Source organism: Pteropus medius, unplaced genomic scaffold (genome assembly GCF_902729225.1).
Source record: "Pteropus medius unplaced genomic scaffold, Ma_sr-lr_union100, whole genome shotgun sequence".
In the NCBI taxonomy this organism is placed as follows: domain Eukaryota; kingdom Metazoa; phylum Chordata; class Mammalia; order Chiroptera; family Pteropodidae; genus Pteropus; species Pteropus medius.
In genome coordinates, this window is record NW_024349804.1 from 5901695 (window position 1) to 5914432 (window position 12738).

General features: G+C 39.2%; 1 protein-coding gene across 2 annotated transcripts in view; it reads left to right on the forward strand.

Annotated features, from left to right (window-relative positions):
- Nucleotides 1-12738, forward strand: part of FAM184B (family with sequence similarity 184 member B) — an 86068-nt gene that overhangs the window by 7613 nt on the left and 65717 nt on the right. The window contains exons 3-5 of one of the 2 annotated variants that reach the window (XM_039838096.1): nucleotides 4927-5043; nucleotides 6941-7049; nucleotides 7427-7553. In XM_039838096.1, coding sequence (XP_039694030.1) covers nucleotides 4927-5043; nucleotides 6941-7049; nucleotides 7427-7553 — 353 coding nt within the window. Of the gene's footprint in view, nucleotides 1-4926; nucleotides 5044-6940; nucleotides 7050-7391; nucleotides 7554-12738 lie in introns of those variants that run through there. The other variant, XM_039838097.1, reaches the window with a different exon arrangement.

The window sequence follows — 12738 nt, forward strand, 5'->3', positions numbered from 1 at the left end:
ATTATTTTATTAGTTTTAGTAGTCAGATTTTAGAAGTTTGACATTAAAAATATAGTACAATTGTAGTATTGTCAGCAATTTGATTAATCCTTCAGGCATCATAATCCACAATTGCAAGGTGCTCACCTTCAATAAGATGTGCACCGCAGAAAATTTTTTCAGAAAGAAAATATAATTCAATAACTTGTTTTATATAAAAGGAACTTTGTTCCTTACTTAGGCAAATCTCAAGTTTTATTTACAGAAAGGATGCATAATCTACAGCAGTAATTTCCACAAGTTTTTCATTTAAATTTTAGCTTCTGCTGGCTCAAAAGCATAAGGAATTAAATATTTTGGAATTTCTTATTGTTTTTCATCTTCCATACTGTTTTTTATTCAAGATATATCCAGTGACAGGTCCATAATGCTTTAGATTTTTTACTGTGAGTTATGGTTGAGGTTTTTTCTATACTTTGTTTATATTAACATATAATCTCAGAATAAATTGACAATTGCAAATGATTATATGTGGTGATGTTTTTTCTTTGTCATCAAATCTATTGAGTAAAACATGCCAGACCAATTTGTTCATCTGCCTTTTTTTTTCAAGTAAGGGATAACATACCTACAATGAAATACATAAAATATGCCAATCATAAATGTGGTTGATGATTTTTCACGTATGTATACACATATCAAAGTACAAAAGGTTTCTGATTGCCCAGCACCCTTTCCCAGTTTATACTTCCCCCAGAAATAACTACTCTTCTAAAGATCAATTGGTTTTACTTGTTCTCAACTTCATGCAAATGGAATCATACAGTATATACTGTTTTATGCTTGGCTTATTTCATCAACATAATAACTGTGATTCATCCTGATGTTTTCGTGTTATCAGTGGTTCATCTTTTTATTGTAGACTATCCTGTTGTATGAATATGCCATAATTCATTTATCTATTCACCTGTTGATGGCATTTGCATTTTTTTTCAATTCAGGGCTATTACACATAAAGCTGCAATAAATATTCTCGTACCTGTGGTTTTTGTGGGTATGTGCACTCATTCCTCTTGGGTCAAATTGCTGTAGAGGGAAATGACAAGGCTTGTTTGCACCATTAAAGCAGTCCTCAATGTGGGGTGTGGTACCATCCTCAAAGCATCACTTAAGTGATTGTTTAAAATGTCTTACCCAAACCTACTAGGTCAAAATTTCCGATATGGGGAGTCATAAATATTCATTTTTCACAAGCTCCTGATAATTTGTATGTTTACCAAAATTTGAAAAGTTCTAGCTCCATGTCAATATTCTGGACAATAAAAGTAAGAGAAAGAGAAATTGAGAAATGGCTATGTTGAGATATTCAGTCATAGGTCATTCATTTTACCAATACTTAATTTAGTTAAAAACTTTTGAGTGTCCATTGGGTACAGAGCACTCTACTTCTTATAATAAGGGGAATTAAAAAGCTTCAGTTCCACTCCTTTTTTGAGCATTAGAGAGTTCTATTGTTTAATTACCCTTGAACTCTAGGAAAAGACCAGAAAGGCAACAGTATTGAGCTGTCAGATTCATTCCCTGCCTGTTTACCCTAAGGTGAAGTCTAATGTACTTTGTAAATAGGTCGTTAGATGTGTCAGGTACAGGAAAGCCTACTTGTGCCCTTGCCTGCTCTTAGCCCATATACTCGACTCTTATCCCTGTGTTTCACACCTTTGTTAACCGTTCACAATTTTGAGTAGTAAGATAAATAAAAAGCAACTATCAGTGCTGTAGTTCCCAGACATGTATTGCCCACGAACTGTTTCCAGAACAACCGTGGAGTTCATGGTGACCATATTAAGGTTGCTATAATCTGGCTATAATTGCCACAAAACATTTTATTCCAAAATGTCCCATTCCATGGTATTATGTTGATATACTGTAATCTTGGGAAATGTTGCTATTTTGTGACTTTTTTCTTTCTTTCTTTCTTCCCGTGGGGATGAGATGGAAGACCTACTACCAGGCTACCTCTAGTGAAACCCTGGTACTACTAATTAGTGTGTGTTAGGATCACAATAAAAGCATAGTGCCAGTCTAAGCTGTGTGTTCATTTCTTGAAATTGTTCACTCAAAAAAAGGGGGATGTTTAACAGAAAGCTGTAGCTTTCAAAAATGAAATACATGATATATGTGCTTCACAGAAATGCAAAGCTATGAGAGTGTATTTTAGGGACATGCAAAGATGAGTAGGACTAAGTAAGGCAGAGTAGGGAAAATAGCCCTCTAGGTAAAAGGGTTAAGGGAAGTACTCAAGAATGTGATCTTGTTTTTAAATGAGTAGTAGAAGTGTGATGGAGTAATAATTGCAGTATGTTAGAAGAAAAATCACTAAGCAAAGCCTAAAAGATTACTTAGTAAATTTCTAAAGAAATCACCTAAGGCAGCAATTAGACTATCAGTGTGGTAAAGATGAATTATTCAGTATCTGTTGGGACAACTGCTTAGCCATCTGGGAAAACATAAGTCTGAATTCTGGCCTCACTCCATGTATCAACATAAATCACAACTAGATAAAACATGTAAACTTTATTTTTTTAAAATGGGACCATAAAAATATTAGGAGAACCCAATCTTGGATGGGAAAGGCCTTTCTTAGCATAATGCCAGAAAATGTAAGAGAAAAATATCAGTACAAAGATTTTGAATAAAAATTCAAAATATTTATAGAACATAAGAAAGCCGAAACAAATGACTAAATGGGGGAAATGTTTGCGATGTATATTATAGGCAAAGTGCTAAAAGCCCCTACAAAGAAAAGTCTGGTAATAAGTGTTAAAAATGATTAAAGAAGACAATTTAGGTGATACAAACTTTATTTAACCCTTCATGAAAGGTCCGATCTCCAAAGAGAACCGTAAAATGGGGCCGAAGACAGGAAGCTTTTATAGGACAAACAACAAGGAATAGAAAAATAGAAAATATCTGATTGGCTGGGTCCATGTAGTCAAACTTGTTTGAGGTGAAAAGGAACAAGGAAATGAGTATATGGCCAAAGCTGGCTCTGCATTTGAGGACTAGCTGACTGGATGTACTGCATTTCTGGTCAAGCAGAGCATTCTCAGGACACAAAGTTATCTAAGTTTCTGTTTGCTGATCTGGCACCTTGGGCAGGAACAGGTGCATCTTGGGCCTAGAAAGTTATTTCAACATAAGGAAGAAAGGTAGGCAATGCACAAAAGGTGTAATTCGAACAACTGATCGACTTGTGGAAAGGTGTTCCAGCAGCCCTACTAATAAACAAGTGGTTTAGCGGGAGACACTCTTCACCTATTTAAAGATATTTGAAGATCAATACTGGCTAGCTTGGGCAAAATACAGGAAAATATACATTTTTTTTTTCACTATTAGAGTGTAAATTGAAATAACTTCTGAAGAACAGTATAGCAAATATATCAACACTTAAAATTTGCTTACTCTATGAAACTAGTTTGTTCTAGGATTTATTCCTATGGAACTACTTGCACATCCATGCAAAGATCCGTGTATGATGTCATCTAGAAGTTATCTTGATGCAATGGTAGCCTCCAAATACACTCTTATCAGGCAGGCTACCCTAGATGTCACAGCCAGGATCCTTTACATCTCAAATTAAGATGCTGGAACTACTTGGTTTATTAAATCACTTTAAAATAGAAGTCAATTGCAAAGTACAGTGAAGGTTAAGACATTTAGGATGAGGCACCAGGGAAATGAGAGGACCACATCACCTGAACCCTGTATTACGCAGTATTGTTATGTCCTGTCTGCTGTACCAGCCTTCACTTCTGATAGTGTGGTTATAAGAACTACAGCTAAAATTGAAAAGGGCTGAGCCGATGGGGGATGCCTGGAGTCAGTACATGCTTGCTCCGTCGGAAATGTGCAGGGGGCAAGTATGCCTGTTTGATGTCCTGCAGAGAGCCACGTTTTTCTAATTGTGTTTCTGGGGGAGAACATACTTGGGGCCAGAACGGGTGTCAACAATGAATGGCAATTTTAGGGATGATGTAGCTGTCGGCTTAAAGGTGGCATTGTTTTTACCTTACAATTTGGACTTTCCATCTTTTTCTGTTAGTGACACTTGTTCGTTCCATTCTTTTTATATAAATTCCATTCTATCTTGTCTTATAGTATACTACCTGTACTTAATACACATTAAGAATTCTATCTCATTTAAGTTTCATATCTTTTTGGGTTTTTTTTTGTCTTTTAAAACAGAATTTATTCTTCTCATAGCAAACATACATTATAAACACATGCAAAACATTTTGCTTAAAATATAAAAAAATTGTTCAGTAGGGGATAGGACAAATAAGTTATTATAAATAATGGAATTACTGGCTGTCAAAAATGAGAATATGGACCTTTATTGGCAAAAGAAAAAATATGTCCATTTTATATTGAGTGGACATATCCCATTTATGTTTTAAAAATACATATATGTACATACCATTTTCTAGGTGTGTACAGATAGATGTCTAGAAGGATCTCAAAATATTAACAGTAATTTTCTTTGTGGGATTTGCTTTTTGTTTGATTTTTGCTTTTCATTTTTCTGTATTATTACAGGTGAGCTGGGGGGTACTACTAGAAGCTTACAGTTTTATAATCTAAAGAAAAAAGAATGATAATTTTAAAAAGTTTTCCATTGCCAGCATTGTGCTTTGAGAAAAACAGCCTTCGAACTTATACAGACTCAGATCCATTTACTAGCTGTATAAAATTGGTTTGTTAGCCTCCTTGAGCTTCGATTTTCTAGTCTGTAGAATGAGGATAATAAGTACCTCGCTGAAGGTAAGGACATGTGCAGAGGGCACAGCACATTGCCAAGACCACATTAGTGTGCTAATAAGTGCTCTGCCACCCCTATATTTGAGAGAGTGCTGAATCCTCTTCTGCCCTCCATTTCATTCCTGATAGTGTGGAAGGACCTACTAATCACAGTGCTAGAAAGTCCCAGCATCTGCAGAGGACTCTTTCCAAGACTGATCGGTCTGCAGTACCAAAATTACAGTAGCTGTGGTCCAGCAAAGCCTGGTAAGGAATCTGGTTTTCTACTATCTTGTATTATAAAGTTGAAAGTATAACATGGCCTACTGGAAAATATTTTGGTCCCTGGACCTAATAAGATTGTGTTTAAGTAACTAAGACTTGAGATTAGACTGCAGTATTCCTAAACTTTAATGTGCATATGATCATCTAGAGCAGTGGTTCTCAATTCTATTCAGACTCAACATCACCTTTTTTATAATATTTATGTTGCTATTTTGAAATTTGTAGATAATTTTTAAATTATTACACACATTTTTAAAATCAGTATAATTTCTTGACAGTAATAGAAATAAAAGGAAAGAATAATTAAATCATATGTATTTCAATATAGAGATTCTCTGGTGTGGTTAACTTTATGATGATGGAGTTCTCAGATGCTTGCAGACACAGGTAGACTCACCACCAAGGCAGCAGTTGTAATACAAGCATGTTGGACTGGCAACCAAATACCATGAGCCACATGGCCATCGATAATGCGATTTTCCAAAATGGCGAACAGCTTTTGGTAAAGTTCTAGACCAAAAAGGCTTATTTACCTCTAGTTTACACAGTGGTTGAATTCCTGTAAAATTTAGTATGTATTAACACCCTGTAGAATATATTTGAAATGCGTGATTTGGAATTTAAGTAGAGAGCTTGTGTAAAATATGGATTCCTAGTTCTCGACTCCAGAGAGTTTTGACTCAGAAAGTCTAGATAGGACCAAGAATCTACATCAACCTCCTGGTAGTTATTCTGATTCAGGCATTCTGTTTTCTAAACAAATTAGGGCTGGGGTGCGGGGGTGAGTTCTAGAGAGGGAACCTTAAACATAAACTAGAAACCGGAAACTCTGTTTGGTCATTCGTATGTAGTGTAATGTACTGGGGCAAAAATAAGGAATTTAGAATAGGAATATCTCAGTTCCAGACGTAAGTCTGCTACTTGTAATTGCCTGAGTTGGTACAATTTTTTTGTATCTATTTCTTCATCTATAAAAGTGGTTATTATTACCTGCAGATTATTATTACCTGCAGTGTGGAGGTGTGGAGGGATGGGGTTGTGGTTTCTGAGACCCTTTGAAACTGGCTTGCTTTATGACTATTAAAACTCTTGATATATGGCAATTTGTAAAATGAAATATATTAACCATGCTAATTGCTTATTATGATGACTCTATTATTCACACTTTCCGAAAATCTAAATGGGGTGCTGTCACTTTCCCAAAAGCCCACTGTTTGAAACCAAAGAAAGCAAGCCACAAAGAAATCTGGCCCGCTAACCTCTCCACTTATCAAACAAACGGAGGGACACCAGCTGCTAATCCGGTTGTACGGGTGTGGCCGAGTCACTTCACTTTCACTGGCTTGTTTTACTTAGACTTTCAGCTCCATGTGACTCAGTTACTCCTCCGTTCCTCTTTGCCTCCTTCTTCTCACACCTGCCACCATCCTCTCTACCTTTCTGACGACTTGCTCTGCTTTCCTACCGCTTCACGCACTATGCGTTCTCATCCCAGGTTTCAGACACCAGCTTCTCGGCCGCCGCTTTGGCTTCTTCCCTTTGTTTGGTGATCTCTGGCAATCCTCCCGCAACGTCTGGGCTCCTCCCCAAAATGGGGGGAGGGGACTCTCGTTTGCAGCCCCTGCGGGGGCCCACACTGTGCATCCCAGCCCCCCTGCACCTCCTCGCATCCCCGCGACCTGCTCTCACCTCCCGGCATCCCGCCCCTACCTCCGCCCTCAGCCTGGAGCTCCGAGGCTCCCGAATCGCAGGTTGAATAAGGTGGTGAAGGGGTCGGGTTCCTCGCCACCCAGTTCAGCCCCGCAGCGCATCGCCAGGGTCCCCTCTTCAGACCATGCGCTCTGGCCGCCTGAGGCCGAAGCCTGCTCTTCCTCCTTAGCCCGGGATGCCCACCAAGGGCTGGGTCGGTCGCCGCTGAGTCTGGAGCCAGGCGCCACCCACGTGTCCGAGAGCGCCGCGCCCGGCCAGCGCAAACCTCTCTACAGTCAGTGAGTGGCCCCGCGTACCGTAAGCTCTACCGCTGCAGGCGAAACCCGCACGGGCCGAGGAGTGGCGCACAGATCGCGACAGGCACGTGCGGGTCCCCGGCGCCTCGCCGCAGACGCGGGTGCCCGCAGAGCCAGCCAGCCGGCAAGAGCGCTGGAGTAGGCAGAGTGGGCGCGCGGGCGGCGCGGAGGCGGCCACCCGGGGAAGCAGGGAGCACGCGGCGGTGCGGGCGGCGGGACTGCAGTGCCGCCTCTCCCGAGGAAGCCCGCACGCTCACACGTCCGCGCGCGCACGCACGTGCACACGGTGGGCAGCGAGGACACCAGCGGGAGCCCTTGAGCGCTGGACGCGGTTTAGCGATGGCTTCTGCCCTCAACAGCAAAATTCATGCACCTGGGACTTGCCAGGGCTCCCACGCGGATGCCCACGGTGGCGCCAGCTGGAGAATGGATTGCGACTCCGAGATGCACGTGAAAATGTGCAAGAAGATCGCCCAGCTCACTAAGGTAAGGGGAGGCGCCGCGGGCTGCGCGCCTCGCGCCCCGCGCCCTGGGGAGGGCGAACAGGCGCGCCCAGGGGAGGCTCAGGCCGAATCAGGGCTGAAACTTTGTCTCGGAGGTCAGCCCGGAAGGGAAGCTGTCCTAAATCTTGGTGCCTTGACCTTCTGGAGGCACCATCCTAAAGCAGCTGAGAGAGGATCCTTGCCAAGGAAACTCCTACAGCCTGCGTGCGGAGCAGGTGGTCTGTGCTCCCAAGGTGGAAATTTGAATCGAGTTGAACCAGAGCTGGTGTATGCGTGCGTGTGTGTGCGTGCGTGCGTATGTGTGCGTGTACGTGTGTGTGTTTCCTCTGCTCTAGAGATCGTGCCTAGAATATTGTGATTTTATTAATCGCCGTACTTTACAGTCGGGGAGGTCATGTGCGCTCCATTTGAACACTTGATTTATTTATTCCTTCATTCAACAAATATTTGAGTCATTTGTTGAGTGCCAGCATCTTGCGTGGCTCCGTACTAAACCTGGAAGTCAGCCAAGGGACTTACTATCGAACAGGGTGCAGATGTGTGTGGGAGCGTAAATGCAGAAGTGCACGATTCACCATTTAATTACCGGATAACAGAGGACCTTGGGAGGTCAGCCAGCCCATCTCCTCACCTCATCTCAGGGCCCTGACTGAACCTCCACGGACTGTGGTATCTTTCTTATGAAGACCAGCGAGAAGATACTGTAATTCTGCCCTTAATTAACCCTCTGTGGCTTCCCAGTTGGGAGCTCCTTGTAGTAGCTTTCCCTCCTGTTCTTTGTGTGTAGATGGAAAACAACATCCCTCTCTGTCTTCTATATAAGGTTCCTAGTGCTTGAATTTAGTTGTATCCCTTGGGGTTTCCTTTTGATCTAATAAACTGGTACAATGCCTGCTAGTGGAAGGTCAGGTCCACGTCCTGTCCAGTAGTGATCTCTTCCCTGACTATCTCCCTCACACTTCCCCACATCCACTATTTTTGTAGGATCACAGGCATTTTTCTCCCTATTTTGCCAGAAAGAAGAGAGCACAGGGACTTGAAATAGGACATTAGCTACCTTCTGCCACCTCCTCCTGTTAACTTCTCCACATTCTTGGCCCATGAGCCTGTGATCTCTTTAGTCAAGGATGGAAAAAGGGAATGGCTGGCACCACTGATCTAATCTACATTCATCTAGTGACATTGACCCCAAAAAGTACTGATTCAAGGCACTAGACACAGTATAAGGCATCTTCTCTAACTTCAAAGTATCTAAAATAGTTTTGGAGAAACCAAGTTTGAGAAAGAACTAAAATATACTTCTATATACTCAGTTGCTAAAATGAGTATTTCAGATGATGAGTGCTATAGAAGTAGCAACAAAGGATAAGCTATGGGTAAAATCAGTTAAGAGAGATTTTATGGAACAGATGAACTTTCAATTCAGTGTGATTTTATGGAGTGCCTACTATGTGCGAGGCACTGTGCTGAGTATTGATGGCATAAAACTAAGTGAGACAGGGCCCTTGCCCCTGTAGTTTTGACAAACACATAAACAGATCATCTCGATGTAGTATGGTAATCATTTCACTCAATATTTATGGCACACCTATTGTGTGCCAAGCACTGACGATAGAGCAGAGAAGAAAGCAAATAGGATCTCTAACGCATAGAAGGCAGTATTTCTCAAAGTATATTCTACATTCGAAATCACAGTTGACTCTTGTTAGGTGGTGCCTCTTTTTACCATTTTTCATGCTAATTGTTTAAATTAGACATTTTTGATATTGATATTGATATGCCACCTTTCTTTTGGCTACTGTTTGTATGTTTTTCTGTTTATATTGAATCATGTATAAGTTTTATATTAGTTGTATCTCTATAGGTGAAATTAATCTATGTGCATTTATTGTGATTACCAATATATTCAGACTTATTCTTACAACGTATTTTGTGTTTTTCACTTAGCATCCTTTTTCATTTTTCCTTTTTCTCCATCCTTGCCTTCTATTGGATTAGTAAAATGATCTATATTCCCTCATTTTCCACTGCTGGTTTAAGGGCTCTAGGCTTTATTTCTGTTCTTCTCAGAACTGTCTTTTCTTTTCAACATATATACTTAAATATAATTTTTAAAATAAAGTTGTCATGTAATTCTTTATTTTTACAAAAGAGCTTTGCATACCTTATCCACTGAACAACCCTCCTTTTTTCCCTTCATATCATCGTCATCCGGAGATTTTTACTTTTTTAATTAAAAAGTTGTTTTTATAGCCAAGAGTTCATTAAATTTACTGACATTTCACCAATTCTTCTACTCACTATTTTTCTTCTTGAATTCAAAGCCTTCCCTTTGGATTCACTTTTCTTCTGGCTGAAGTTCATTCTTTAATAGGGATCTCTGTAGGGGAGGGAATTCTTTGTATATTTGAAAATGTTTTCTTTTTCCCTCACTGTTGGATGATCATTTATCTGGGTATAAAATTCTAGTGAACGGTTATTTTTCCATAGCACAATGACGATAGTGCTCCATTGTCTTCTGGTACTAATTGTTGCTGGTAAAAATTCTATTACTAATCTAATATTCATTCCTTTGTAGATAACCCTTTTCTTCCAATAGCATTTAAGATTTGTGTTTGTTTATTTTGATGTTCAGCAGTTTCACTAGATGTTAGAATTCTCTATAAGTTAATGTACTTTTTTTATTGTGATATCATCTGCTCTCTTTAATTCCGGACAATTACCAACCATTTTCTCTTTAAATATTGTTTCTCTGCCATTGCCTCATTCTCTTTTCTGGAACTGCCCTTAGGTGAGTGAAGAAGCCTCTCCATACATATCTTGAAATGTTATTCAAAATTATATTTTGTCTCTGTGTTGCATCCTTACTTAATCCTGTCTTCCTATTTGTCAGTCCTCTAAATAATTTGTCCAGTTTAGAGTTTTTCCCATTTATGAAGTTTTAGAATTTAAGTAACTGTATTTTTTCATTTCTAAGGTTGCCGTTCTTATTTCCTTTCTGTCTGGTCTTGATAACTTCTTAATTTTTACAGCTTTTTAATGTATAATTTATATCTCATAAAGTTCATCTGTCTAGGTGTACAATTCAACATTATTTAGTAAATTTACAGAGTTGTTGCACTATAACCATAATCAAGTTTTAGGACATTTCTGTTACCCGAAAGAAAGCCATCCTTTGTACCCATTTGTAGGCAGTCCCCATTCTCACCCCGAACCAGGCAACAATTAACGTACTTTCTGTCGCTATAGATCTGTCTCTTCTGGACATTTTACATCGATGAAATGATACAATATGTGCTATTTCATCTGGCTTTTTTCACTTAGTTGCTAAATCTTAGCATAATGTTTTTGAGATTCATCCATGTCGTCGCATATATCATGCATTCATTCCTTTTTGTTGCTCAGTAGTATCCCATTGTATGGATATACCACATTCTGATTATCCATTCACCAGGTGATAGACATTTGGGTTGTTTCCACTTTGGAGCTGCTGTGAATAATGCTGCTGTAACCATTACTTTCCTGTGCAAGTCTTTGTGTGGACACAAATTTTCATTACTCTTAGGTAAATAGATACCTAGGAATGGAATTGTTGGGTTATATGGTAAGTTTATGTTTTACTTTTGAAGAAACTGCCAAACCATTTTCCAAGATGGTCTACCATCTTACATTTTCTAGCCTACTTTCCCAGGAAATTCTAGTGCAATCCCATGCACCCAGTTCTCAAATCACAGAGGAGTACAGTCCTTTCCTTACTTCATTGTACACTCCCTTCTCTCTCTCTTTTTCCTCTTGATAGTTCCTCTCCTAAAATGTCTTCATCTCTAAGAGTTGAATCCTAATTGTCTTTTAAGTCTCACTTCCTCTGAGAGAAACTTTTGAAAATCCTCACTTTTATAACTAATCATGTATTCATTATTATCATTTAGGTTTATTTTTTCATATTTAGCTATTTCTGCAAAAGTGTTTATAATGCCTGACAAACAGTAGACCCACAGTAAGCTTGTTAAATTTGATTAAAGTTTCCCCCCACAGATTTAGTTAATATTTCTTTCATGGTACTTATCCTTCTGAGATTATAAGTTGATTTTTATAAAGTGGATCTCTTAAAATACAAAACTCCTTGATTTATTCACAATTATTTGCATCTAGTAGACACTCAATATATGTTAGTATAGTAAATAATTTGCACAGTGGCCCAAAGACCAGGATCCACCCAGAGAGCTTTGAAAAACACACCAGTGAGACAACAATGACACAATGCCTGATCTTAAACTGGAGAGTATACTGAAGGGAAAAAAATGCTACAAGGGGAAGAAGGTTGGGTCAATTGACAAATTGGAATATGAAGATATAGAAAATAAAAGTATTTGTATCAATCAGTGTTAAGTTGACTGGAGTTGACATGACACTGTGGCTGTTCAAGGAAATATCCACATCGAAATATGTCTTACTTTTAAGGAAGTTAGTATGATGTCTTACTCTCAAAGCATTTTATTTTTTAAATCAAACAGAGAAAATAAAATCTAGACAGAGAGCAAGTGATAAATGGGGCAAAATGTTAAGACTAGGTGAATCTAGCTAAAGGGTATATGGATGTACTTCGTACTATTCTTTTTCTGGAATTTTCCCCCTAGGTTTGAAAATATTTCAAAGTAAAAAGTTAAAAACAAAACCAAAAAGCACACAACTCCCCAGGCCCCATCTTAGGAGGAGAGGAGAGAGTGGGAGCGGGCATTGCTATCTTCTCAAAGCTCCCTAAAAACTCTTGATGGACAGTTAACATGGGGTAAGAACCACTTTTTTAGAGCAGCTGAAGGTTTAAACAATAAAATGGGCACAGAGGATTTATTTGGGAGAACAGGAGGGTCCAAATCCATTCCCACCTATTGGTCACTTAGCAGTTGTCTAGGGTATCAGAATGAATGTCATGATATCACAGTTCTTTTGTTCAAATATTCCTTATTTTACTTACTAATGACCCCAAAGCCATTCATGTAACTTTTATTATAGTATATTGTTATAATTATTCTACTTTATTATAGTTATTGTTGTTAATCTCTTACCGTGCCTAATTTATAAATTAAACTTTACCATAGGAAAAGTTTATATGTATAGGAAAAAACATAGTATATGTAGGGTTTGGTTCTACCCATGGTTTCAGGCAT